At 35.6% G+C, this 26,731-nt stretch overlaps 1 protein-coding gene across 1 annotated transcript in view; it reads left to right on the forward strand.

The window, feature by feature from the left end:
- Window positions 1-26,731, forward strand: part of LOC128242815 (Golgi apparatus protein 1-like) — a 43,316-nt gene that overhangs the window by 999 nt on the left and 15,586 nt on the right. The window contains exons 3-18 of the mRNA XM_052960158.1: window positions 4,210-4,296; window positions 7,227-7,442; window positions 8,244-8,489; window positions 9,314-9,497; window positions 10,820-11,088; window positions 11,379-11,494; window positions 11,950-12,051; window positions 14,953-15,175; window positions 15,332-15,496; window positions 16,143-16,292; window positions 19,087-19,200; window positions 19,787-19,875; window positions 20,976-21,090; window positions 21,661-21,753; window positions 25,717-25,788; window positions 26,631-26,693. Coding sequence (XP_052816118.1) covers window positions 4,210-4,296; window positions 7,227-7,442; window positions 8,244-8,489; window positions 9,314-9,497; window positions 10,820-11,088; window positions 11,379-11,494; window positions 11,950-12,051; window positions 14,953-15,175; window positions 15,332-15,496; window positions 16,143-16,292; window positions 19,087-19,200; window positions 19,787-19,875; window positions 20,976-21,090; window positions 21,661-21,753; window positions 25,717-25,788; window positions 26,631-26,693 — 2,304 coding nt within the window. The remainder of the gene's footprint in view (window positions 1-4,209; window positions 4,297-7,226; window positions 7,443-8,243; window positions 8,490-9,313; window positions 9,498-10,819; window positions 11,089-11,378; window positions 11,495-11,949; window positions 12,052-14,952; window positions 15,176-15,331; window positions 15,497-16,142; window positions 16,293-19,086; window positions 19,201-19,786; window positions 19,876-20,975; window positions 21,091-21,660; window positions 21,754-25,716; window positions 25,789-26,630; window positions 26,694-26,731) is intronic.

Here is a 26,731-nt window from a genome sequence, read left to right on the forward strand (position 1 = left end):
TTATTCAAAATCAATACATACTCATGTTGAACAAAAATAAATTTTGACTGATAAACTTTAAACTACTTACTAAGTATTGCATTTATGGAAAATATTAATTACTGATAACAAGATTGTAACTACGTATTAATATTTAATAGCAGAATGTGCAAAAATGTTAAATGATTGGTGTATTCTTAAAAATTTACTATGGTCTGCTATAGTATCACATTCATAAGATAGAAATACAATGTTTTATGGTAATATCTTTCAAATTACACTCAGTATTGTTCACAAGAACCATTATCATTTATGGCTAATCTTATTTGGGAGTAAGAGTGCATTTTTAGCTCGACTGCTATCAGTCATCGAAATTAGACTATTGGATGAACAAGCCCGATTTCATATTCTCTTGCTTGGCTATTTTTTTAACAAGCCCTGCTATATAAAATTAAGAATTTGAGCGAGCCTGGATAACATTTTGCCAGTGCAGGGCTTGCGGACTTGTGCTAATTTCGACCACTGGGATATACTACTCGCCCCGGCATCAGCGTCCTCTTAAAGTTTTAGGGCAAGTTGGGATTTTTACTTTATAAGTCCAATACCTTTCATTCAATTGACTTAATACTTCACACAGTTGTTCAGGGCCATCACATGATGAGGTTAGATATCTCCATATTATTATTTACACAGATTATGGCCCCTGATTGACTGTGGAACTTAGGTTAAAGTTTTAGGGCAGGTTGGGATATTTATTAATAACTTCTATATCCTTTGTTCAATTGACTTAATACTTCACACAGTTGTTCAGGACCATCACACAATGAGGTTACATAACTCCATATTATCCTTAATACAAGTAATGGCCCCTGATTGACTTAGATTAAAGTTTTAGGGCAGGTTAAAGTTTTAGGGCAAGTTGGGATTTTCACTTAAAACTCCAATACCATACATTCAATTGACTTAATACTTCACACAGTTGTTCAGAGCCATCACACAATGTGGTTAGATAACTTCATATTATCTTTTATACAAATTATGGCCCCTGATTGACTATGGAACTTAGGTTAAAGTTTTAGGGAAGGTTGGGATATATATTAATAACTTCTATACCCTTCATTCAATTGACTTAATACTTCACACAATTGTTCAGGACCATCACCCAATGAGGTTACATAACTCCATATCCTTAATACAAGTTATGGCCCCTGATTGACTTAGGTTAAAGTTTTAGGGCAAGTTGGGATTTTCACTTAAAACTCCAATACCATACATTCAATTGACTTAATACTTCACACAGTTGTTTAGAGCCATCACACAATGAGGTTAGATAACTTCATATTATCTTTTATACAAATTATGGCCCCTGATTGACTATGGAACTTAGGTTATAGGCAAGTAAAACTTAAGGGCAAGTTGGGATTTTAATGAAAAAACTTTTATACCGTTCACTCAGTGCACTTAAATAAATAAAAAATTATTGACGACCATCTTACAACAAGAAACATAGCTCCATTTTAACCCTAAATACAAATTATTATTTATTGATTTTTTTTTTTTTTAAATTTCTTTTAAAATGGCATATTTGTATATTCTTAACCACATATTCGTAATGGGAAATCAAGTTATTTGAATGACTTGCGTCATTGTTCGTGGGGGCTAGTGGGAGGGCAGCATCAAAGTCACCTTATGTATCGAATAATTTTAGTTAGGTTTGACATAAAGAGACCAAACTTGGTAATATTACATCGTTATTGTATTCACTTCTAAGTCAAAACGGCGTAGTCGAGCACGCTGTCTTTCGACGGCTCTTGTTACTAATGCAACCAAGAAGCACTTTTTATTACGAGCAAAGTGTGCAATATCAGGGCTTTTTCTATAGTACCCACGGGTCCGACTATCGGACCCATTCCCAAAGCAAAATACAAGATATTTTCCCAATCTTCAGAAAAAAATCCCAATATAAAAAAAACTTTTTAGAAAGTCGTTTTACCTATACTGGTTAATTTTGTGATGTAACGTTTTTTTGATAATTGAACTCTAAAATCATTGATTTAATCACATTCAGAGATCAGTATAAAATATTATCTGTCATGATTTATTGCAATAGATATTTACTCCCAAGGATTGATATTTCAGCCATTTTGGGTCTTTTAAATACTAATATTAAATCATTTCCTAATTCACAGGAGGCTAGACAGGTTTTTTTAACTGTAAAATTTCGGCATTTTCGCGATGCAAAATTTCCCAAAATGGGCAGAAAAAGACCTGAATATTTACTTTGTAAGAAAGTGATGACACTAGAACAATAATAATGTCTATGATAAATAACTTGTTAAGATTTTAAGATTTTTTTTTATTAAAAAGTTCAGATCTTTTTGTTTTTGTCTTCTTATATGGAATATAATTTTTTGTCTTCAAGCTTTTGCATATTTTCCTAAATCTAAATGAAATATTTTTCTAGTAAATATTGATCATATTTAAATGTTTCATTTATTCAACTTCGGACAAAACTGACTTATGTGTGTACTTCTGTTACTGTTTTCAAATAATACAGATATATATATCAAAATTTAATCTTAGGCTCTTAAAGCTGTCCTCTAATAGATTGACAGTTGTGTCTTTTCTTTTGATTTTTGTCTCAGAATCAACTGTTTTTTGTCAGTTAATGTTTATCACTGGTTTCTAGTGGGCAGCTTAAAAATGCACACTTACTCCCAGATAAGATTTACCACAATTAATAATACTGTTTTAATATTCCAAAAAGGATGAATAAATGTCGAAATCAATGGTTCTTAATTGAAGGATACCGAGTTTAATTTGAAAGACATGAGCATAAAACAGGGTTTTTCTACCTTATGAGACTACAGTAGACCACAGTTAATATTTTAGCATTCACCAATCATTTAATATTTTTTCGCTTTCTGCTATTAAATACACGGTTACAAGCTTGTTATCAGTAATAAATATTTTCCATTAATGCATTATTTAGTAAGTAGTTCAAGGTTTATCAATTAAAATTGATGTTTGGTAAACTTGTATATGTATTGATTTTGAATAAGAGTGCCACTTTAAAAATGCTAATAAAAATAGATTTAACCCAGGTACTCCAGCCGAACTTTAATTTATTGGCAGAATCTTTGAAATACCCTGGAAATATATTCTTCTGCAAGTGGCTAATATTTTCAAAAATGTCATATTCCCCTGTAGTGATCTCCAACAAAATGTATGATTTTATTAAACTGATATGCAAACTTTGGAGATTATCACAGAATTAAATGTTATTTTAAGTTTTCAGCACAATCATTGAAATATTAAAACAAGCCCAAATGTTTACACTACTGTTTATCACCTAAGTTTTGAACAAGCCTAGCCCTGCTTTATATAATTTAGCATTTGAGTAAACCCAGGGATTGAATTTCAACTCTCATTCATGCACTTGCTAAATTTGAGTGAAATTTAAACAATGAGTATGACTTGCCTAAGCTCAGAAAATTATGTGAGTGGATATTTATCTTCTCAGATAAAAAGTCGAGCACTTGAACTTAATGAAGTTGATTGTTTAACTATGTATTCGATTACTTGATACATTGTATTAATTGCCCACTCATAGGTAATGGATGCCAGTTCACTGCATTGAATGCACATTTAACACCACACTTCACTGAGAAGGGGAACTTTGTAATTTGGTTTTTCACATGGATACTCCAGATTTCTGAGGTTAAATTTTGGAATGTTATTTGCACATGTACATTCATTGATCTGCATCTTTATAAATGATAACATAGTTGGATGTATAAAAATTGTGTTATCTTTTAAAATGCTTGATAAAATCATGAGTATTTTTTTAAATATGATGATGTCTAACTGAATGACTGTCTATGTGTAAGGTACAAATATTGTGGTTAAGCTGGGCTTGGGAACAGACAAACAATCCACCAGTTGACATTTACTTTACTGTTTTTTCTTAATGGATAAACGCATTAAAATGAAGCTGCAGCCTGTGTATGATAATGAAACTTAATGCCATCATATATCACATAGATTTTATGAGTGTGTTTTGTCATTTTGCCAGTAAGAACTAAGACCCCTCAAATAAATTTGTGGGTGCATAATTTAGCTATTTTTTTACCCTGAAACCTAAAAAACCATTGACCAGTGAATGACTTGTTCCTTAATCCTTAACCTGTTGGTAAAATGAAATACTCATTTCAGTTGTTTTTATTTCAGCTTGTCTGGGAGTACAAATTAAATCTTACCAAGGACGATCGATTCGAGTCAGGTGCCAATGAAGTTTGCAAAAAAGCATTTGAAGATGTAAGTCTAAAACTTGTTTCTCATATGAAAAATAGATCATTATCACCCCTTCGAAAAAGATGGGTATATTGCTTTGCATATATATGTCTGTCAGTAGGTCAGTCGGTAGGTCGGTCTGTCCATCAGTAGAAAAGCTTATCCGAGTGATATCTCAACAATTCCTGGACATTTGGTCATCAAACTTAACATGAAGGTTGGGCCTGACCAGTAGATGACCCCTATTGTTTTTGGGGGGTCATCGGCCAAAGGTCAAGGTCACAGTGACCTTGAATGGTAAAAGGTTGTCTGAGTGATGACTTAACTGCACCCATGGCCCTCAAACTCGACCTAGAGGTTGGGCCAGACCATTAGTTGACCCCTATTGTTTTTGGGGGTCATTGGGCCAAAGGTCAAGGTCACAGTGACCTTGAATGGAAAAAGCTTGTCTGTGATAACTCGACAATGCCTGCACCCATGGCCCTCAAACTTGACTTGGAGGTTGGGTCTGACCATTAGATGACCCCTATTGTTTTGGGGGGGGTCATCGGCCCAAAGGTCAAGATCACAGAGACCTTGAATGGTAAAAGGTTGTCCGAGTGATAACTCGACAATGCTTTCATCAATGTCCTTTAAACTTGATATGGAAGTTGGGCCTGACCAGTAGATGACCCCTATTGTTTTTGGGGGTCATCGGGCCAAAGGTCAAGATCACATTGACCTTGAATGATAAAAGGTTGTCCGAGTGATAACTCAACAATGCCTGCACCCATGGCCTGCAAACTTGACTTGGAGTTGCATCTGACCTGTAGATGACCCCTCATGATTTAAGGGGTCATCAGGTCAAAGGTCAAGGTCACAGTGAAGCTTGTCTGTGTGATAACTTGTTAATGCCTGGACCCATGGCCCGCAAACTTGATTTAGATTTCTGGTGACCAGCTGATGACTCCTATGGATTCTGAGGTCAAAGAGTCGAAGGTCATGGTCATAACACACTCTATCAACACACTTTAAATGGCCATAATCTTAAAACTGCCTCAACGTATCCAATGTCAGTGACAAATCAGCTGTAATTTCGGTCCATGCACATTTCATTCAATTGTTCATATGAACCTGACAACATGGGGCTCGGGGGGGGGGGGGGCTTATCTAACATTATAGCATTATCATTATATGTAATCATGAGTTTAAAGAACAGTTAAGTTTGTTTTATTTACAAATCTTTACATGTGACTGTATGGTTATAAATGTTAGTGTATGGTAATAAATGTGACTGTATGGTGATAAATGTGACTGTATGGTAATAAATGTGACTGTATGGTAATCAATGTGACTGTATGGTAATAAATGTGACTGTATGGTGATAAATGTGACTGTATGGTAATAAATGTGACTGTATGGTGATAAATGTGACTGTATGGTAATAAATGTGACTGTATGGTGATCAATGTGACTGTATGGTAATAAATGTGACTGTATGGTGATCAATGTGACTGTATGGTAATAAATGTGACTGTATGGTAATCAATGTGACTGTATGGTAATAAATGTGACTGTATGGTGATCAATGTTACTGTATGGTAATAAATGTGACTGTATGGTAATCAATGTGACTGTATGGTAATAAGTGTTACTGTATGGTGATCAATGTTACTGTATGGTAATAAGTGTGACTGTATGGTGATCAATGTGACTGTATGGTGATCAGTGTGACTGTATGGTGATCAATGTGACTGTATGGTGATCAATGTTACTGTATGGTGATCAATGTTACTGTATGGTAATCAATGTGACTGTATGGTGATCAATGTCACTGTATGGTGATCAATGTGACTGTATGGTAATAAATGTGACTGTATGGTAATGAATGTGACTGTATGGTAATAAATGTGACTGTATGGTGATCAATGTTACTGTATGGTAATAAATGTGACTGTATGGTGATCATTGTTACTGTATGGTGATCAATGTGACTGTATGGTAATCAATGTGACTGTATGGTGATCAATGTGACTGTATGGTGATCAAAGTTACTGTATGGTAATAAATGTGACTGTATGGTGATAAATGTGACTGTATGGTGATCAATGTTACTGTATGGTAATCAATGTGACTGTATGGTGATCAATGTCACTGTATGGTGATCAATGTCACTGTATGGTAATCAATGTGACTGTATGGTGATCAATGTCACTGTATGGTGATCAATGTGACTGTATGGTGATCAATGTGACTGTATGGTAATACATGTGACTGTATGGTGATCAATGTTACTGTATGGTGATCAATGTTACTGTATGGTAATCAATGTGACTGTATGGTAATAAATGTGACTGTATGGTGATCAATGTTACTGTATGGTAATAAATGTGACTGTATGGTGATAAATGTGACTGTATGGTAATAAATGTGACTGTATGGTGATCAATGTGACTGTATGGTGATCAATGTTACTGTATGGTGAGCAATGTTACTGTATGGTAATCCATGTGACTGTATGGTGATCAATGTCACTGTATGGTGATCAATGTGACTGTATGGTGATTAATGTGACTGTATGGTGATCAATGTCACTGTATGGTGATCAATGTGACTGTATGGTGATCAATGTGACTGTATGGTAATACATGTGACTGTATGGTGATCAATGTTACTGTATGGTGATCAATGTTACTGTATGGTAATCAATGTGACTGTATGGTAATAAATGTGACTGTATGGTGATCAATGTTACTGTATGGTAATAAATGTGACTGTATGGTGATAAATGTGACTGTATGGTGATCAGTGTGACTGTATGGTGATCAATGTGACTGTATGGTGATCAATGTTACTGTATGGTGAGCAATGTTACTGTATGGTAATCCATGTGACCGTATGGTGATCAATGTCACTGTATGGTGATCAATGTGACTGTATGGTGATCAATGTGACTGTATGGTGATCAATTTTAGAATCCTGAATGCCATGCTGAGAGCGCGGGAAAAGGAACAAGAATTCCATGCTTGATCGAGGTAATGGACAATATCACAGACCAGGGCTGCCATCGTTTCCTCACGAAGATGGCGAGCATCGTATTTGGGGACTTCAATCTTGTCTACCATTTCATGGACCACTGCGGAGCTGACATAAAGTCACATGGATGTGGCAGGATCGATACTGACTCTGATGTTAGTTGATGAACATGGTATCGTGTATTTTTAGCTGAGGAAAAAAAACTGGGCTATTCTGATTCGGCCATGACTCAAAAAAACGTTTCAAGACATTCTTATGAAACTTGGTACACAGACAATGTATTGCCAGGGACAAAATGCACTATTGTGCATGTAGCAGAACCATAACTCTTTAATAATTATTGAGTTACGCCCCTTGTTTGATTAAAAAACAAAAATAATTTCTAAATTCTCCGTATTTAATACTTTTCAATAACCTTTGTTGCAAAATCTGAGAATCTTTTTAACTTTTGATCAGTATGGGATAACTTGTTTATATATAACCTCAGTATGAAATACTAATTTTAATGTGTCTTTACATCTCTAAATGTTATCAAATCAAGTCAGGATTTTAAGGTATCTGTTGAACCAATTAATCTATCATTGTGTTGAACTATTGGTTATAACGTAAAACTCGATACCTTGTGACCCCATAATATAAAATGATAAAAAAAAAACACTGAAGAATATCATAAATAAATTCATTGCAGGTTTTATTTTTGTTCTTCATTTTGACTTAATTTGGATATTAAATGACCTATTTTGCAATCTTTCAAGTCTTAAAAATTAGTTTGTAATATAATTTTTATATAAAGGGTATTGATAATTCTTTGTCTTCACACTTAACCCATTTTAAGTAACACCAAAATAATACATCAGGCATCCACAATTGACATAATTGTATATTGGTTATCATGAGTAAGAAAATAATACTAGTGCTATCATTCCTCCAATCTCATATCCATCTATGACTTTCAGAAAATGCATGCCCAAGGCAAGACGATCCTATGTCTGGCACGGCAGATCGCCGTTCTTCAGGAGCCATGTAAGAAGCAGGTGCTTCGGGTGGCGGAGCTGCAGGCAGACGACTACCACATGGACCGTTCTCTGTACTATGCATGTCGGGGAGCCCGAGAGCTTCTTTGTGAGGACACCCATGCGGGCAACGGGAAGGTGTTCCAGTGTCTGTATGAGAAAAAGATGGACCCTAAGATGCCTACAAAGGTCTGATCTATTGGTTTTTAGATTTGTGCAACTTTTCGTGTATATTTTTGGTTGGAAATCATTTCATTTTCAAAGCTGTTTTTGAAAATCCAATTGTTTGTTTCCAAGAAAAGCTCCATTAAGTCTTTCAATAATTCAGTTGTCATTGGAATGATATTTCAGAACTTTGTTAAAGTTAACAATTATGTTTGGATACATTTGTTATATTTGTGATACCGTAAATGACTGGTTATAAAACCAAACGGGTTATAAGACGCAGGCAAAAAAATCCATGAAAAACTCCAGAATTTTTTTTTAATATATGTTTGGGAGTGACATCCCTCTCTACATAAATCTAAACAAACTAGTTTTTTTCACCATTTATTTCTCTGTAGTTCTGGCTTCATAACTGTAATGTAGATTTTTCTTTATGTTTACTACACATTAACACTTCCCTAAAAGGTAATTGATAACATCATGTTATCTGAAGATTTTTAGCTAATTTCTCTGAGAAGCCAATTTCGGCTTGAAATCGACCTCAGAAAAAAATGTCAAAATCTTGTTACTGGTTGTAAGACGCAGGTATTTTCTAAATCAAAATCTGAGGGAAAAAGGTGTGTCATAACCATAGAACTGTTTCAGCTGCACTTGCTTTTTGCAAAAATATGAGTTCATAATGAAATATCTCACCTTTTTTAGTTAAGATCAATGCTGTTAACAAAATTAATAACTTTAACAAAATTCGAAACAATGATAGCCCATTGTTTTAGAAAACTTGCTTAATAAAGTCTGTATTAAATGGGGACTCATGAAATATCTCCTAAGTTTGGCTTTTTGATTTTAAGTGTCGTGACCTGCTTACTGTGAGACAACAACTAATTGCTGAGGATGTGAAGGTAGAAAAGTCATTCTTTGAAGCTTGTAAAAGAGACATACACCAGAATCAATGCATTGTGGACATGAACACCTTAGATGGACATGCTCAACGCTCATCCGTTCTCCTGTGCTTGGAACATGCTCTCAAATCAGGTATTGTCCATTAGGTTTGTTCACCTATGATTGGAACATGCTCTCAAAACAGGTATTGTCCATTAGCTTTGTTCTCCTCCAAACATGCTCTCAAGCAGGTATTATTCATGATAATGGCAGGGTTCGAATTTAACTTTGAGGAGCACTCGCAAAATCTTGCAAAATGAAAAATCAAATTGCAATTTATTATTTGCTTTATTCCCTTATAATATTGTCTAATAAAAGGAGAAATTTACACCTTAGACATGTTATGAATATTAAAAAGTATCAATATTGAGTGACTCGACTACAAGAACTTGTTTTTGGCTTATTCTTTTTTTTTTTGGGGGGGGGGGGAGGTTACAGAAAGACTCATCAGATGCTGGCCACTTTTTGATAACAAAGCTGTCCAATAATTTGACATGGTTCACTTTGTATATTAACCCCTTGCCATCGGGTAATACCCATTCGGAAAGCACGCTACAGATTAAGTGTTTAAGTATTAAAAACAATTACATTATAAATTTAAAATGAATAAAAGCAACAGTAAATGTAACGTGGATTCTTTGGACCATGAAATATATTGATCGATGAAGTCTATTCATTTTGACAGTTGGGCGGAAATATAATTAAAGGTTGATAGGGTTTACATATAGTGCACAAAAGCGCTAAATTTAGCCAATGGTTGAGCTAGGTGATTACGTCATTCGTATTCTCTTTGTATTATGCACGCCTCGGAGCATCCCGTAATGATTCGAGATAAAACTCGGCCTTTTCCTTTTTGTTCTATTTTTGAAAACTTACTAGAGCATGACTCTGTACTGTCTTCTTTATACTGGTAGTGTAAACATGCTACTTATAGGCTGTTTACACTCGACTACGTAGCGGAGTTAAGTATATGTTTATTTTACTTTCCTTTTAACATTTTGTGGTCTAGAAAAAAGCCAAAATTTTGCGAGCTTCAATAACAGTAACTCCCAATTTGCAAATGTTGCTCTCATTGTGCGAGTATGCGAGTCTAAATTCGAACCCTGAATCGTTCACATTTGCTTGAAACTAGCTCTTAAAACTGGCTCTCAAAGCAGGTGTTATACATAACCTTAAAGCAACCCACTTTTGTACATTTATCTAAAAAGTGTTTCATTACCAAATATTTGGATACTGTTTTGTACTTTTTTAATGATACAGAAATTATTATGTAGTTAAATCTTTGAACCTATTCAAATGAAAAAAAATTGAGGTAGTAATGGATTAGAAGAAGCATATTTTATTAATTTCATAATTGTTCAATATAAAAAAAAATGATCGGAAATAAGCAAATGTTTGTATTTTTAAATTATCAGGTCATCGTCCAGCTGCAGAGTGTCTTACTGAGATGACCATGCTGCGTAAAACTCTGCTTGAGGACTACCAGATCACCCCGGAGATTGTTGCTAATTGTGACCAGGAGATAGAGCTCTTTTGTAAGGCCAAGGAGGGGCTGGATGCGCAAGGGGGGACCCTCCACTGCCTTATGGAGCACGCCAACACACGCGAGAGACAGAGGCAGAACCTGAGAGACGGACGCAAAGGTCTTGAGGCACCGCAGTTCAGGCCAGCATGTAAAGCAGCTGTAAGTTGTTGAATCGGAGAACAAATTGTTAATAGGGTAGAGAGGCTGTGGAACATGACATGTATGTGTACATTTATGTGTATGTGTACTTTTATGTGTACTTTTATGTGTACATGTATGAAGTCGTATTGCTTTCTTACATCATATTTAGTATGAGACTAATTTATGTTTGTAGCATCACTTATTATATGTATATTCAGGATTTCATAATACAGACCTAATCCGTTTTGTCAGATAAAATGTGTATATACAGCTGTCCATATTTAAATTTTTTATTCTGTTTTCCTCAGATTGAGGATCTGCTTAAGGAAGCAGATGTCGGTGAGGATGTGAAGGTTGACGGGGCTCTCATGGCTGCGTGTAGGGCGGTCATCACAGGGGAATGTCGAAGCGCCAAATCGGAAGAGTAAGGGTCTTCCAAGCTACGAGTTCTATCTCAACATTTTGAAATTATTGCATTTTGATATTATATGGCTACTGCACACTGTATTTGTTTTGGTATGGAAGACAATGTTTGATAGAGGGGCCTTAAGCACTCGTACTGGTGAATTACCGTAAATAAAAAAATGCATAAGCACAGCTACACTAGTGTGAATGTGAATAAATAGGGCTAATTATTGAGCAATGTAAGGTACATAACTGTCTGTTTTTGCGAAGTTGTAAATAGTTGTAAGTTTCAATATTGGCAACCAATATTTCCTTCTACCGGTATTTACTGTTGAAATCATTGCATGTATTGATGGATGAAAGAAAGAAAGTGCAAATGACTTGAAATTAGGTATTGGATAAAAAAATTGCTTTCATCCATTGGTGTATTGGAACTGATACATTCACTTGACGATGTTTTTTAAATGTTTTCAGGATGATGGATTGTCTGATGGAAAAAATTGATTCTGATGATATGACAGATGCTTGTGAAAGAAGACTCTTGGAAATACAGTATTTCGTCGTCCGAGACTTCAGGTACAATACAAAATGATTTACTAAAGACAGTTAAACCCCGTTGGCTGGAACTTGCCTGGCTCTGTTTCCTCCTTGGCTTGAACTGGATGTAAAGGTTCAATTATTTAAGGTTTGCATTCCGGTTTGGCTTTAACTCCCCGAGGCTTGAGGCTTTTCTGCTCCCTTGGAGTTTGAGCCAAAAGGGTTTGAATGTAGGATTTATCAAGTCCATTTTCAGTTGAAATAAAGAACAGAAATATAAACTTCAATTACTTCATCTCCTATGATATTTTTGCCATTCATGTCCATGTTAGTTATCAGTGAGGGAAACCCTTTTGCACTATATCAAAAGTACATGGTATTAGAATTTGTCATAATTAGCAAGGCCTACCGGTAAAAAAAGATACTTGTGTTTAGGGCAACTGACCATGGCTAACAAATCCCCTTGACCCTAGATACAATTAAAATCCGATTTTTAGTTGTTGTTGGCCATTAATTTTGTATTGAATAATCAAAAACAATGTATTAATTAATTAATTAAAAAAATATCGAAATGTCATAGTAAGCATTTGCAAGTTGATTTGCTGTTATGACTGAAAAAAACAACACATAAATACCAAAGAACTCTGTCTCTACCCTACCCATCATTTTTGAGACTGTTGCCCAAAACATGGATAATGTTTTAGGCTGGATGAAATACCAAGCTTATATTACATTTTTTGTAATTCTTCATCACTGTAGGATGAACCACATTTCTATTTATTTCCTATATCAATAAAACTTTATATGATGATATAAATTTTATTTAGATTTTCTACTCAATTACGTGATAATTTCTCATCTTTGTTGTATTCAAATTACCTGTACAGGTGATTACCTATGTAAAAGCAGTATGGTTACCAGTGATGAGAAAACAATCATGTATTGCATATGTTTGTGTTGATCTTTTGTAAGCCAATGAGGGCATGATGTAATTGTGGTATGTTAATGAGGATTGTTATTGCCACATCCTTGTTAAATAGGATGTAAAGTAGATTTTGTAACAATGTTTGTTATGTAAATAGCGTTTGTTATGTAAACATGCATGTTAATATGCATAAACCGGTATAATACATTCAACTCAGGTACAAAATCCATGTAAATTTTGTACAACTTTAGACAAGGACTGTTGTTGTTTCCAATTTATATATTTATGTCATTTAATAGCAACTTGATATGGTAATTGACTCTGCTATTTCAACCATCTGTGAGGATATTTTGCAACTAAGACAATGCTTACATGGGGAGCAAGACCCATAACTATAACTTAAATGATAAATGAGTTATTCCCTACTTCAACTAGATAAAATAAATACAACAGCCGAGTGCTGGCGATTTATGTGTGACATCATGTATCCAGTATACAAATACAGCCTTGTCAGGCGGTGTCAAACTTACCTTTTGTAGTAAATTTATTAAGGTTTGACATATTAATCATATAGTGATCAAGGAAGAGTTTATGGAGACCTTTTATGGTAGTGCTTTTGAGACCCTTTTAAGGCCATACCGCTTTCTCGTCGAAATCTACTGATATTTAAAGCTCCAAATTATATCAAATTGGCCTTAAATTTTCTTTTAAAATCCTCAAAATTATATCAACCATGCTAAAATACCATAGTAATATGTCACTTTAAAGAACATGGTGCAATAAACAACTTGTCAAAACACTTCACACTTCAGCCATGATCGTTGCTAAGTTACCAGTACGGTACAAAAGATCACTAATCAGCATTCTTTGTTAATTGACATCATACTAATCAGCATTTTTGTAAATATCAAAGACATTATAAAACTGTCAAAACATAAAAGAAAACACATTTCCAAAGTGTTATTAATAATCTACAGTGTATAAAATTTTACGACATTTTGGCGGGAAAATTAACATACACAATTCTGCAGTCGTCTGCACTTAAACTCCGACCTAATTTGGCTGCCTGATTTGATTTTTAGCAGCCCTTCTGAATATTAACTTGTTTTTACATGTCAGAGATAATATTCCTTCTGTTTCTCAATCTTTAAACACTGACATTTGACAAGTCTCTTAACCATGACGTTTTTTATGCGTATTTTCCGAAAATCTAAAAATAGTAACAAATATTATGTTTTTGTTTACATTGTTTCCATCATTGTTTTTGACTGAAAATTAAAGGAATTAGAAATTCCACCGCTTTTGAACCCAAATAACTGCTTTGGAGACCTAAATCTACCTCTCTTTCATTGTCAAAGGTTCACATGTCTGGTTATGGTTGACATATTGTGACCAAACTTGATATATATAGGAAGACTTTAGTGAGACCTATCGTTGGATTGTGTTTAGGGCCCCTAGGGTGAAAGTCAAGGTCACTATAATTAAAATAAGAAAAACAGTTGATACTGAATAACTTAAATTAGGGTTTACATATTGCGACCAAATGTGGTATGTAGGATGGATTTATGGAAGACTTTCATGTGATTAAGGGCCTAAGGGTCAAGGTCACTGTAACTTAAAATAAAAAAAAAACAGCTGAAGTGAATCTCACAATGAAAGCTGAAGTTCTTCAGTCAATCATTGAAAACCTGGTTTTGTCACATTGTGGTGTTTCTTGTTGTTTTTTCAACTCCAAAATGATGTCACAATGTTATGTTGCTCACACAACTTTCCAATAAGTGAAAATTGATATTTTTTCTTAAAATTTAGCATAAAATCACTGTGTTGGAACCAATTTGATCATAGAAAATCATATTTTGTTTTCTATGATCATTCAGTGAAATAAGTTTTAATATTACAACAGCATTATTTAAATTTTATCAATATTACTTTATGTTAATGCCCAGGAGAAACTTTTGAGGACTTTAACATGTGGCTTTTCACAATGAATGTAATTGTGATAATTGTATATTTAGACTGGACCCTGAGCTGTTCCGACAGTGTCACAAGGACGCGGTGCAGCTTTGTCATTATGAAGAGGACTGGGCCCATCAGCGTGGCCCCTCTGCTGACCCAGACCCGAATGTTCTGCCGTGTCTGTATCGTCATCTTCCCCACAAGCTGAAGGAGCTGAAGGACCAAATGGAAGATGAGTATGAGGACCAAAAGGACAATGGTGTAGAGAATGGCAAGAAGATGGTAAGTATTGAATTGTTCATGCCATTTTTGAATTTTTGTATGTGCTTACACACTATGCAAGTGAGGTTGTAATCTTGACTTTCTATAGAAATGATGTTCAGGTTCAAATGCTGTTCTGACTATCCAATGTGTTCTGTGAAATTTCTATTCCTTTAGGAGACATTAGACATACAACCTCTAAGCCGAGGCTGTGAGCATGAAGTTCGACGAGCGATGCGACGCAGGGCCAAGAGTATTGACCTGGAACCGAAACTGGAGTCAGCCTGTCTTATTGAATTGGGCGAAATGTGCTCTGATCTGAAAAAATATGACAAGGGTGAGGTAAGTTATGAATGGAAATGTTGAAGGGTAATTTCCTGAGTGTTGCAGTTGTTATTACACCCTTGTTTTGTTGTCTATACCAAACACATAGTAAGACTTTGTTTGACATTTTATTATTGTCGTCTGTGTTGTTTTAGGTATCACACTTTTGCTTCCAATAAATGAGTTTTGAATAACTTTGTGTTGAGTCTAGTTATGCACATTTCTCAAAATTAGTAGATGACCCCATTTAAGGTTAAAGGCATACTGAAAAAAATACTAGTGCTTTTTTAGCCAATCAATGACTTGAACTACTTGATAATTATAGTAGTGTAGTGTTTTTAAACTTGTAGTGTATTTAAACTTTGTATGTGCATTGGTCATAGTGAAGGGGTTATTACTTGAAAGGCGAAAGTCATGATTTCCCTGCCTAGATAATTATGGGTGCTTCCAAAAGGTGATACGTCTTATATCATAATTTGCGTATATTATAGTATATTTACTACAGTATAGTATTTGCAAATGCTATGGTGTAAGTTTATGTTAGTCATAAGCCTTGTAGTACAGAATTCAAGCCGAAAGATATATTTGAACTGGTAATAAATAAATGAGAGGACCTTATTGACTGTCTTAATTTCTCTTATAAATCAATTATTGTATATTTTAGGAGTTAGAGTGTCTACAAGACAACTATGATGAGCTGGAGGGTGAGTGTAAAGAGGAGGTTGGAAAGCTGATTCAGGACGAAGATGAGGACCTGGACCTGGACACCATCCTGATGAAGGCCTGTACACCCATGATCAAGCAGTTCTGTGGGGTGAGTTTAGAATCTAGGGAGGTTCTTGAAGGCCTGTATGCCCATGACCAAGCAGTTCTGTGGGGTGAGTTTAGAATCTAGGGAGGTTCTTGAAGGCCTGTATGCCCATGATCAAGCAGTTCTGTGGGGTGAGTTTAGAATCTAGGGAGGTTCTTGAAGGCCTGTATGCCCATGATCAAGCAGTTCTGTGGGGTGAGTTTAGAATCTAGGGAGGTTCTTGAAGGCCTGTATGCCCATGATCAAGCAGTTCTGTGGGGTGAGTTTAGAATCTAGGGAGGTTCTTGAAGGCCTGTTTACCCATGATCAAGCAGTTCTGTGGGGTGAGTTTAGAATCTAGGGAGGTAATTGAAGGCCTGTATGCCCATGATCAAGCAGTTCTGTGGGGTGAGTTTAGAATCTAGGGAGGTTCTTGAAGGCCTGTTTACCCATGATCAAGCAGTTCTGTGGGGTGAGTTTAGAATCTAGGGAGGTAATTGAAGGCCTGTATACCCATGATCGAGCAGTTCTGTTGGGTGAGTTTAGAATCTAGGGAGGTTCTTGAAGGCCTGTTTACCCATGATCAAGCAGTTCTGTTGGGTGAGTTTAGAATCTAGGGAGGTAATTGAAGGCCTGTATACCAATGATCAAGCAGTTCTGTGGGGTGAGTTTAGAATCTAGGGAGGTTCTTGAAGGCCTGTTTACCCATGATCAAGCAGTTCTGTGGGGTGAGTTTAGAATCTAGGGAGGTTCTTGAAGGCCTGTTTACCCATGATCAAGCAGTTCTGTGGGGTGAGTTTAGAATCTAGGGAGGTTCTTGAAGGCCTGTTTACCCATGATCAAGCAGTTCTGTGGGGTGAGTTTAGAATCTAGGGAGGTAATTGAAGGCCTGTATGCCCATGATCGAGCAGTTCTGTTGGGTGAGTTTAGAATCTAGGGAGGTTCTTGAAGGCCTGTTTACCCATGATCAAGCAGTTCTGTGGGGTGAGTTTAGAATCTAGGGAGGTGCTTGAAGGCCTGTATGCCCATGATCAAGCAGTTATGTGGGGTGAGTTAAGAATCTAGGGAGGTGCTTGAAGGCCTGTATGCCCATGATCAAGCAGTTCTGTGGGGTGAGTTAAGAATCTAGGGAGGTGCTTGAAGGCCTGTATGCCCATGATCAAGCAGTTCTGTGGGGTGAGTTTAGAATATAGGGAGGTACTTGAAGGCCTGTTTACCCATGAGCAAGCAGTTCTGTGGGGTGAGTTTAGAATTTAGGATGGTGCTTGAAGGCCTTTACACCCATGATCAAGCAGTTCTGTGGGTGAGTTTAGAATATAGGGAGGTACTTGAAGGCCTGTATGGCCATGAGCAAGCAGTTTTGTGGGGTGAGTTTAGACTCTATGAAGGTACTTGAAGGCCTGTTTGCCTATGACCAGGCAGTTCTGTTGGGTGAGTTTAGAATCTAGGGAGGTACTTGAAGGCCTGTTTGCCTATGACCAAGCAGTTCTGTGGGGTGAGTTTAGAATCTAGGGAGGTACTTGAAGGCCTGTTTGCCTATGACCAAGCAGTTCTGTGGGGTGAGTTTAGAATCTAGGGAGGTACTTGAAGGCCTGTATGCCCATGACCAAGCAGTTCTGTTGGGTGAGTTTAGAATGTATGAAGGTTCTTGAAGGCCTGTATGCCCATGATCAAGCAGTTCTGTGGGGTGAGTTTAGAATCTATGAAGGTTCTTGAAGGCCTGTATGCCCATGATCAAGCAGTTCTGTGGGGTGAGTTTAGAATCTATGAAGGTTCTTGAAGGCCTGTATGCCCATGATCAAGCAGTTCTGTGGGGTGAGTTTAGAATCTAGGGAGGTAATTGAAAGCCTGTATGCCCATGATCAAGCAGTTCTGTGGGGTGAGTTTAGAATCTATGAAGGTTCTTGAAGGCCTGTATGCCCATGATCAAGCAGTTCTGTGGGGTGAGTTTAGAATCTATGAAGGTTCTTGAAAGCCTGTATGCCCATGATCAAGCAGTTCTGTGGGGTGAGTTTAGAATCTATGAAGGTTCTTGAAGGCCTGTATGCCCATGATCAAGCAGTTCTGTGGGGTGAGTTTAGAATCTATGAAGGTTCTTGAAAGCCTGTATGCCCATGATCAAGCAGTTCTGTGGGGTGAGTTTAGAATCCATGAAGGTACTTGAAGGCCTGTATACCCATGATCAAGCAGTTCTGTGGGGTGAGTTTAGAATCTAGGGAGGTGCTTGAAGGCCTGTTTGCCCATGATCAAGCAGTTCTGTGGGGTGAGTTTGGAATCTATGGGGGTACTTGAAGGCCTGTACGACCATGATCAAACAGTTCTGTGTGGTGAGTGGGGAATTTAGGGGTTGTATTAGGGCTTGTACGCCCATATTAAGCAGTTCTGTATGTAGAGTGAGGAATATAGCGGTAACATTAGGGGCCATACGTCCATGATCAAGCAGTTCTGCGGGGGGAATTTAGTTGGTACATAAGGACCTGTACGCCCATTATCAAGCAAATCTGTTAGATGAATGGGGAATCCAGGAGAATGAGGGCCTGTTCTCCCATTATTGATAAGCTCTGTAGGGTGGGTGGGGCATTCAGTGATACGATATAAAACCCTTTTCCACAGACTACACTTTATAAACATAATCAGGAAATCTCTATAATGGTTTCAGCAGTTTCAGAATATACGTCGAAATGTTGTATAAGTTCATTCCCATGTTCCAAATTGAAAATTTTGCATTTTTATTGACTTCAGTTTCGGTATATAACTACAGTTTAACCTCACACTTTTGTATAAATGGTTGTCAGTAATGTTGTATTATCCATTACAGGAAGGCCTGGATAAAAACGCTGAAGCATCAGAGATTATGGACTGCCTGATAAAGAGCAAGAATAATGCTGACATGAATGAAAAATGCCGTATTGGAATCGAACACCATCAAATAGTATGTGAAGTTTTACACATATGAGTGCTTCGTTTATTATAATTGAAGATGATATTGGATATCTCAAGAAGTGCCTCAAATAACAAATTTTCGAATATGTGATCTGATTTATTCAAAATACAACAAGTATTTATAGTTAGAATCATTTCAACGAATATCCAGTAAAGGCCTGAATTCTGTTGCTGAAAATATATCATTCTCCTTTGCAAAGATCTCCCCTTTATGACAAAAAAACACAATAATGATAGGAGGCATCAGTCTGCTTTAAGCTGCACTCTTTCAAATTCAGTCAATTGCCAATACGCAATCAAATTCATTTTAATATGCTAAAGGTTCACAAAACAATTCTCCTAAATTAATGTCTAACCTTATCAGGAAATGTGTTACTGCATTTTTCAAAGACACGGAATAAAATTTGTACAATGAATGTTTGTATGAACTTACTTTGTCTTTCGATGTGTTATTGAGCATTTGATCTTCATAAGCTTACTTTTGTATTACTTTTGAGTGAGCTGAATCTTGTTTGTTCATTACATGATATGTTTAATGGAGACTTCACATGAAAAAGTGGACATGTTTACCTCAGGTACAGATGAAAGACTACAACTTCTCACACAAGTTCAGAGATGCCTGCAAGAAGGATGTCTTAAGTCACTGCAAAGAGTCAAAAACAAAGTAAGTAAAGCTATCATAAATCCTTGCCTGTTTACACTGGATTTATGATGTTTTGCTGTCAGACATTGCTATCTAGCTTGTCGATTTTCTAAGACAAATGAAGAATTTTTGTAATCACTTTTAAATTGTTGCTGAAAAACCTTATTATCCTTGGCCGAATGGAAGGTTTCATGAGTGGGATTTTGTGTTGGCTTTGTCATAACATCCCAAGTTCTTCTGTCACATATTTTCTTATGTCCTAATCTTCGATGGGGACTGGTCAGATAATGTTCAAATTGTTCCCCTTAATCAAATCTCGAATTCTTTTAGAAGTGGGTCACATGGGGTCCAAACGTTGTCACTAGGTCAAATCTTACAAAAATCTTAACACTGTAAAGGTTATATGTTTTGAATATTGATTGTCCTATCTTCATCAAAATTAATCAGATTGTTTGCCGTGTTGAGATCATTTCAATGAACACTAAATTGTGTATGTGTAATGGTTGAAGACTGTATTTGTAAATGGAAATTAATGCCACCATATGTAACAAAAATGACAAACTTACTTAAATTGACCAATACAAATGTATTATTACATTTGATAATGTAGTGTCGTGATTGGCATACCCAAACAGTTATAATCACAATAATTTTGCAAGTTTAGTAGATAAACATGTGATGTATGTAACATACATTATCTCAATGTTTACTTGTAATCAGCATGTAAGTATATGCACTAACCTTTCAAAACATAAATAATGATCATGTCCTTACCTTACATTGTACCAACTGTTCACTGGCCATCTTGGACACCATTTTGACTTCCATGAATTTCCAACTGATAACAGGGTGTCATCATTTGGGTTCTTCTGAAGAACAGTCGTGCCAATAAGGCAATGTAACAACCTATTGTATAGGCACCGATGCACGGTCCAGTACAGATTCTGCTGGACTATTAATAAAATTATTAAACTTCTATTTACTCATTGCTTCAAAAAACTAATTGGATGGTTATACAAACATGATTTTAATTTTATGTTATACAAAAAAGATTGATTTTCATTTTATGTAATTATTTCACTTGAAAACGAACCGTCTTATTGATGATGCTTGTTTTGTAGGGCAGATGTGGTCGTGTGCTTGAGCGAGCTAGTGAGGAACGATATTCTCCAAGAAAGTGCGGCCCGTATCAGCCAAAAGTGTAGACAGGAAGTCAGGGCAGACCTCCTAGAAATGGTTTGTGGATTGTTTAAATCCTGTCGAGGCAGATCTGCTGTTTCTCATTTTAACCGTATAGTATAAAAGCTTCAATTGTACAATTAGGGGTAGATCAAGGATTCGATGTTAGAGGGGGGTGTAACTTTGGGCCGTAACCTTTTAACATTTATTTATTTTCTGAAACGGTTAATTTTTTTCCTTATATTGAAATAAAAAGTAAATTTTGAATGATTTAAGGGTCGGGCGCTCTGGGTGCACCACCCCCTTATATCCACTAATGACACTGATTCTGAAATAAGTTTAATACAACTTTGTGGACTTGTTGACTAAGCTTGTTGGTATTATCTGAGTGTGGCCTTTTCTATGTGCGTTGGAAGAAAATGTGAAAAAAAGACAAAGAACCGTAAAGCCAACTCGCTTGATTGGCTTGGTGTATTTCGTCATGGTTCACGTTTATTATTTCTTGTTTAATATAAATTTAAGAGGTTAAATACTCAAATCCCGTATGACACTTAATCAGAATAAATGTGTAAAACTGTTTTTGACATTTTATCCCATGACATTAATTTTCTACTTTGCTATTTACAGAGTGAAGATATCAACTTGGACCCTAAGCTAAAAAAATCTTGTGAGAAAGATATTGAAAATTATTGTACAGGAATAAAAGGAGGAAATGCCAAGGTATGAAATTCTTACAGTGGGAAAACATAAGATACAGTCAAACCCTTTTGGCTCAAACTCTCAGGGACCTGTGAAAATACATTGAGCCTCAGAAATTTCGAGCCCAGAGGGATGGCTTTCATTTCAGTAAAAAGAAATCGGTCCTTTACATCAATTTTGAGCCAATCAGTAATTTGAGCAAAGCCAGTTTGAGCCAAAGGGGTTCAACTGTATAAAGGATAATTGTTTGTTTTACGTGCAGGTAGTTATATATTTCATGAGTGTGCACCAAAACATTTATTTCACAAGTGACATAGCATGACTGTGAATAATTTACTTTTGATGTTTACCAGCAGCCAATTGTATAAACAATGGTAAATAATTACCTCGGTAAGTAAAACCACCGGTAAAGTCCGTGGTAATATTACCATGGCGGTAAATGCGTTGTATAAAAGAAATTACCAAGGCGGTAAATTTACCAGGGTAAATTTTACCAAAATGTCCCTTAATGCAATAGAGTGACGTCATTTTCCCCCGCACAGCTGTCAGATTGGAGGTATCTTTTTTTATAAAAAAAATGAATGTCCACATTCCATTTTTATAAAAAAAATATCTAAAAGGCAGGTTAATGACAAAATTCATCAAATCGGCCCAACAAGTTACCTGGTAAATATTCAACAAAACAGTACAAAGTATTATAAGCTACTCCCGTGGCTGATCAATAAAACACATGTATGCAACACTGCAAGGGGTAGGCTTATTCTGAATTCAGGGGTGTTACTCTTTACTTCATACAAAACGGTCAACGAATACCGCAGAAAAATGCGAACATTATTGCAATGATTTGCAAGTCATAATGACACAATATATCTGAATAATTTAAAAACAAAAAATAACTGACAAGAAATTATACTTGCTAACACAAAATTCAAAAAATATCTTTGAATGGCATCTTCCGTTTTTCTCACGCTGACACCTAAGGAATTTATAGTCAGTTTCAACTTGTCATAGAAATGATGCACTGAGTTTCATAGAATTGATTCTCATTAAAGTGATCAATAATTCATATCTTTAATCTAATATGTACCATTGTTTCAGTATTCAATGTATTTGTTAATTAAAGCTGGGGGTCCATTGTTATATTTTAAACTGAATTATTGCTGAAATTAAGAATATATGTAAGAAAACACCACTGATTCTTTAATGTGTCAATACAGACACATATTATAAATGTACTTGATATTTTCTATATCTTCTATGTGAAATGTCATTTCTTGAAGAATTCCATTTATTAAATGCTGCATCCAACCACTTTGCAAATTCATAAGATTGTTAAACTACATGCGACATTTGTATAATATATCAGTTATGTTTATTATTAATGACCAAATGATCTTGAATCTTTTTCTTTGATCTTGTTTGTATATATATATATATATTTGTATAATTATGTCCCTACCCATAGGCTTGCAGTAACCTCAACTTGGCACTAAAAGTGCAATCATGTATAATTAACTTAATGAACTTATTTTTAGTGTCTGCTTATTTATGTCATAATTGTTTCTGTTTAAAATAGAATGTTACATGATCTCTTCAGTTATTGTCAGCACTATTTAATAATATTTTTTAACTATTTAAAAACTAGGCTGTCCCATTGTGGATGTCAAATTGAAGTGTTATTAGTACTTACTCATATAGTCACCATATCTTTATTTTACAGGAACATATTAAAAGTCAATATACAAGGAGTGTAACATTAATTTTATTTTCTATTTTCATTTAACTATAAATGGTCTTAAATTCAAAATCAAAGTCGATTCTTATGTATATACCAATAACCAGAATCAGCAATGTTAAACAGCATATAATTCACTAGCGGCTCCATGAAGTTCATGTTGTGATGTTTTCTTGACGGCACATTTGTCATATAACCTTGGTCTTCCACTGGTAGCAATCTAAAGATAAGTAAAATTATTTTGTAATCATTAAAATTATATGTTGTCTGTGAAAATCAGCTTCATATCTTAAATGGCTGATTAATGAATATTGGATGCGGATATGGAAATATGCATATGAGGGGGTGGGGGGTGGCGGGGGGGGGGGGGGGGGAGGGGGTGACGGCGTTCCCTAGAGGCCAATGTTTCTATAAATTTGAAAGGTAAGTTAACAAGATTGTCGGTAAGAGATGATGGCTTTCACAATAAACAAACAAGTTATTTACAGAAGAAAAAAAACAACCTTATTTTTACCTCACTGCTCTTGGTGTCTTTTATCATGTGCCTGTTATATGTTCTATCATCATACTGGCTCTGCTGGCTTTCGCTGATGAAAAGCCTAAAATGATTATAATATTCATTATCACAATTATGAAATGGTTGTGTACAATTGAACATAGACGTGCTAATCACAGAACTGTATATGTAACAGTATAATTTATATACATTTTAACAAACTCAAAAAATCATACTTGGGTATGTTGTCATACCACAGCTGTTGTTTTTATCAAATATACAGTAAACTTTTATATTATCAAGGCACTTCACAGTATTTGGTTAGCAGTCACCCCATTGTGTGCCTCTATATAAAAGAAAACTGTGGAAATAGACTATAGACTGAGGTATATTTCATAGAAAATGACGTCATAGCTGTCATTTACAGTATTGTTCAATGTTTACAGGCGGTTCAATTTGATTGTAAATATTTATGTGCAAAATACTCAAAATATGTGCAAAGTGGGATACATTTCAACAAAGTAAGGTCGAGACCTGCAATCAAGTGTTGGTCTCGAACCATTGCATTGAGCTTTGAAAGATTTTGGAATTATTTAAACGCGAAACAAGGTAAATAACTTTCTTAAACTTCAGATTTCTTGTGTCACTGTGTTTTTACATGAAATTTGTTCGTTGGAATATTTATTATGCATTTATTTGTTCACACAGTGAGTAATTGGCGATTTCTTACCTCTGTATTCCTGTCTTATATTGATATGGACGTAATGGAACAGTTTTCTAAGCACGAAGTTTCAGTTTGTCTTTAAAATCGACAAAATGAGTTGTGAATCGAGCGTTTGTTTATGTCTGGTCGGCCATCTTGATTCTGGTAACTGAGACGGTAAATCAATTTACCCACCTCTTGGAGGAGGGTAAATATTACCGCGGTAAATAGCTTGGTAAAATCTTAATTTTGTTTTATACAATTGATTACCGCCAATTTACCAGGAAAATTACCGCCGGTAAAATATTACCCTGGGTAAATCTGTTTATACAATTGGCAGCAGATGAAAAATATTGCGATTAAGACAAAATGCTGCTTTTAACTATATGGCTAAAAAGGATATTAAATAACAGTTAATTGTAGTTTTTCAAAAGCGCGAAAAAAAAATGTTTGCAAACACACTGAAAATGTGTCCCAGCCCTGTGTCGGCTGATGTTTGATTTGCATCTGAAAGCTGGTTAAAATTTCAAAACAGAAAAAACCCATTAAAAATGATCAAGTAGTTATTTTTATGGTTTGAAACAGTAAAAGAAAAAAACACACTGATAATTTGCAATAAACCATCTTAAAGCATTTAATAACTCTTCTTCAAAACAATTTATTCTGCAAGGATAGCTGGAATTGAACTGGGTTTCACAGATCACTTCATATTTTAAAACAGCTACATAGACCACTGGCCTGTGGAGAAAATGGACAATACAGGGTTATTGAAGAGCATTAATTAGAACATGCAATTTAATTGGAAAAAGAATTGTCTCCCCTGCCTCAAACAAGATTTTGTCAGTCAATTTTTCTGTGGTATTCATCACGGAGTGTAAAGGTAGAACGCACTGTGGTTGCTGACAATGCATCAAAAGAGAATTTTCATCCTTTTTTGCACCATGCTCTTCTGGTTAACAACTTCTTGTTTCCCTGTTTCATCTGTCCAGAGTTGAACCATCCTTTTTGGAAAAAATATATATTTTTAACAATTGTATTGTCTTATTTCAGGTGACTGAATGTCTTAGGGACCACAAAAGAAAGCTGTCAGATGGGTGTCATAAAATGCTGTTCAAAAGAGAAGTAAAAACAACCTTGTAGAATGTACTTTTATTCTAAAAGCACAGGGATATAAAATGTCCACGGATTTGCCAAATTCCCACGGATGTGGTTGCTGCAGGGACAAAAAAAAGCAGCAAAGCCCTCTTCTTAAACACCTGTTATGCTTCTGCTGCAGGCTTATTCGTCCAATTTGAGGCCTTAAGCGTCTTTGAAAGCCCTTTTGGAAATGGTTTCAGTCGTTCAGCAGCCAAGTCAATCACATCCCTGAAACAGATTGAAACAGATTTCATTATTTACTTAATGATTTTTTCCGGAATCAAACCTCCAGAAACTACACATACCTGTATGCCCCTGTTCCTGACATTTTACTCGGGAACAATTAAAAGTCCTAACATAGTGCAAAGTATTAAAAAAGGAAGGAGGATAATAAAATACAAAATGGAAGATTTAGAAATAGAATCTGGCTCTGAATCATTGTCTGAAATTTTTTCGTTTAGAAAAACAATGCATAAAACATTCTTATGAAAGTTTTACCCATAACTACCTAAAGAAAGTTATTTCCAACATGAACAAGGTCAGAATCTGGAACTCTCTGATACCACTTTCACTGTATACGTGGCTTATGGGTTAACTACTTTAAAAATAAGTACTCTATTGATCTCAATATAGAGGTTAGTTCATAATGGCCAAAAACCTTCAGAAATATTCGAAATTGCCACATAAATGTAAATACCGTATGCCAGTCGGGGTAGAAAACTTATCATGAATAGCCTTCCTATTGCAAAACTGGTTTACTATGCAGCTTAGTGTGATATAAAAAGGACATGAAACACAATTGAGACCTGAATGTTGTTTGTTTTCAGATTGATGAAGCCGTACAGGGCGCAGACTTCAAACTGTTCCAGCAGTGCAAATCAATGATTAAGGTGAGAATTCCATAATTGTGTGCAGAACACCTAACTTA

This window comes from Mya arenaria, chromosome 8 (genome assembly GCF_026914265.1).
Source record: "Mya arenaria isolate MELC-2E11 chromosome 8, ASM2691426v1".
In the NCBI taxonomy this organism is placed as follows: Eukaryota; Metazoa; Mollusca; class Bivalvia; order Myida; family Myidae; genus Mya; species Mya arenaria.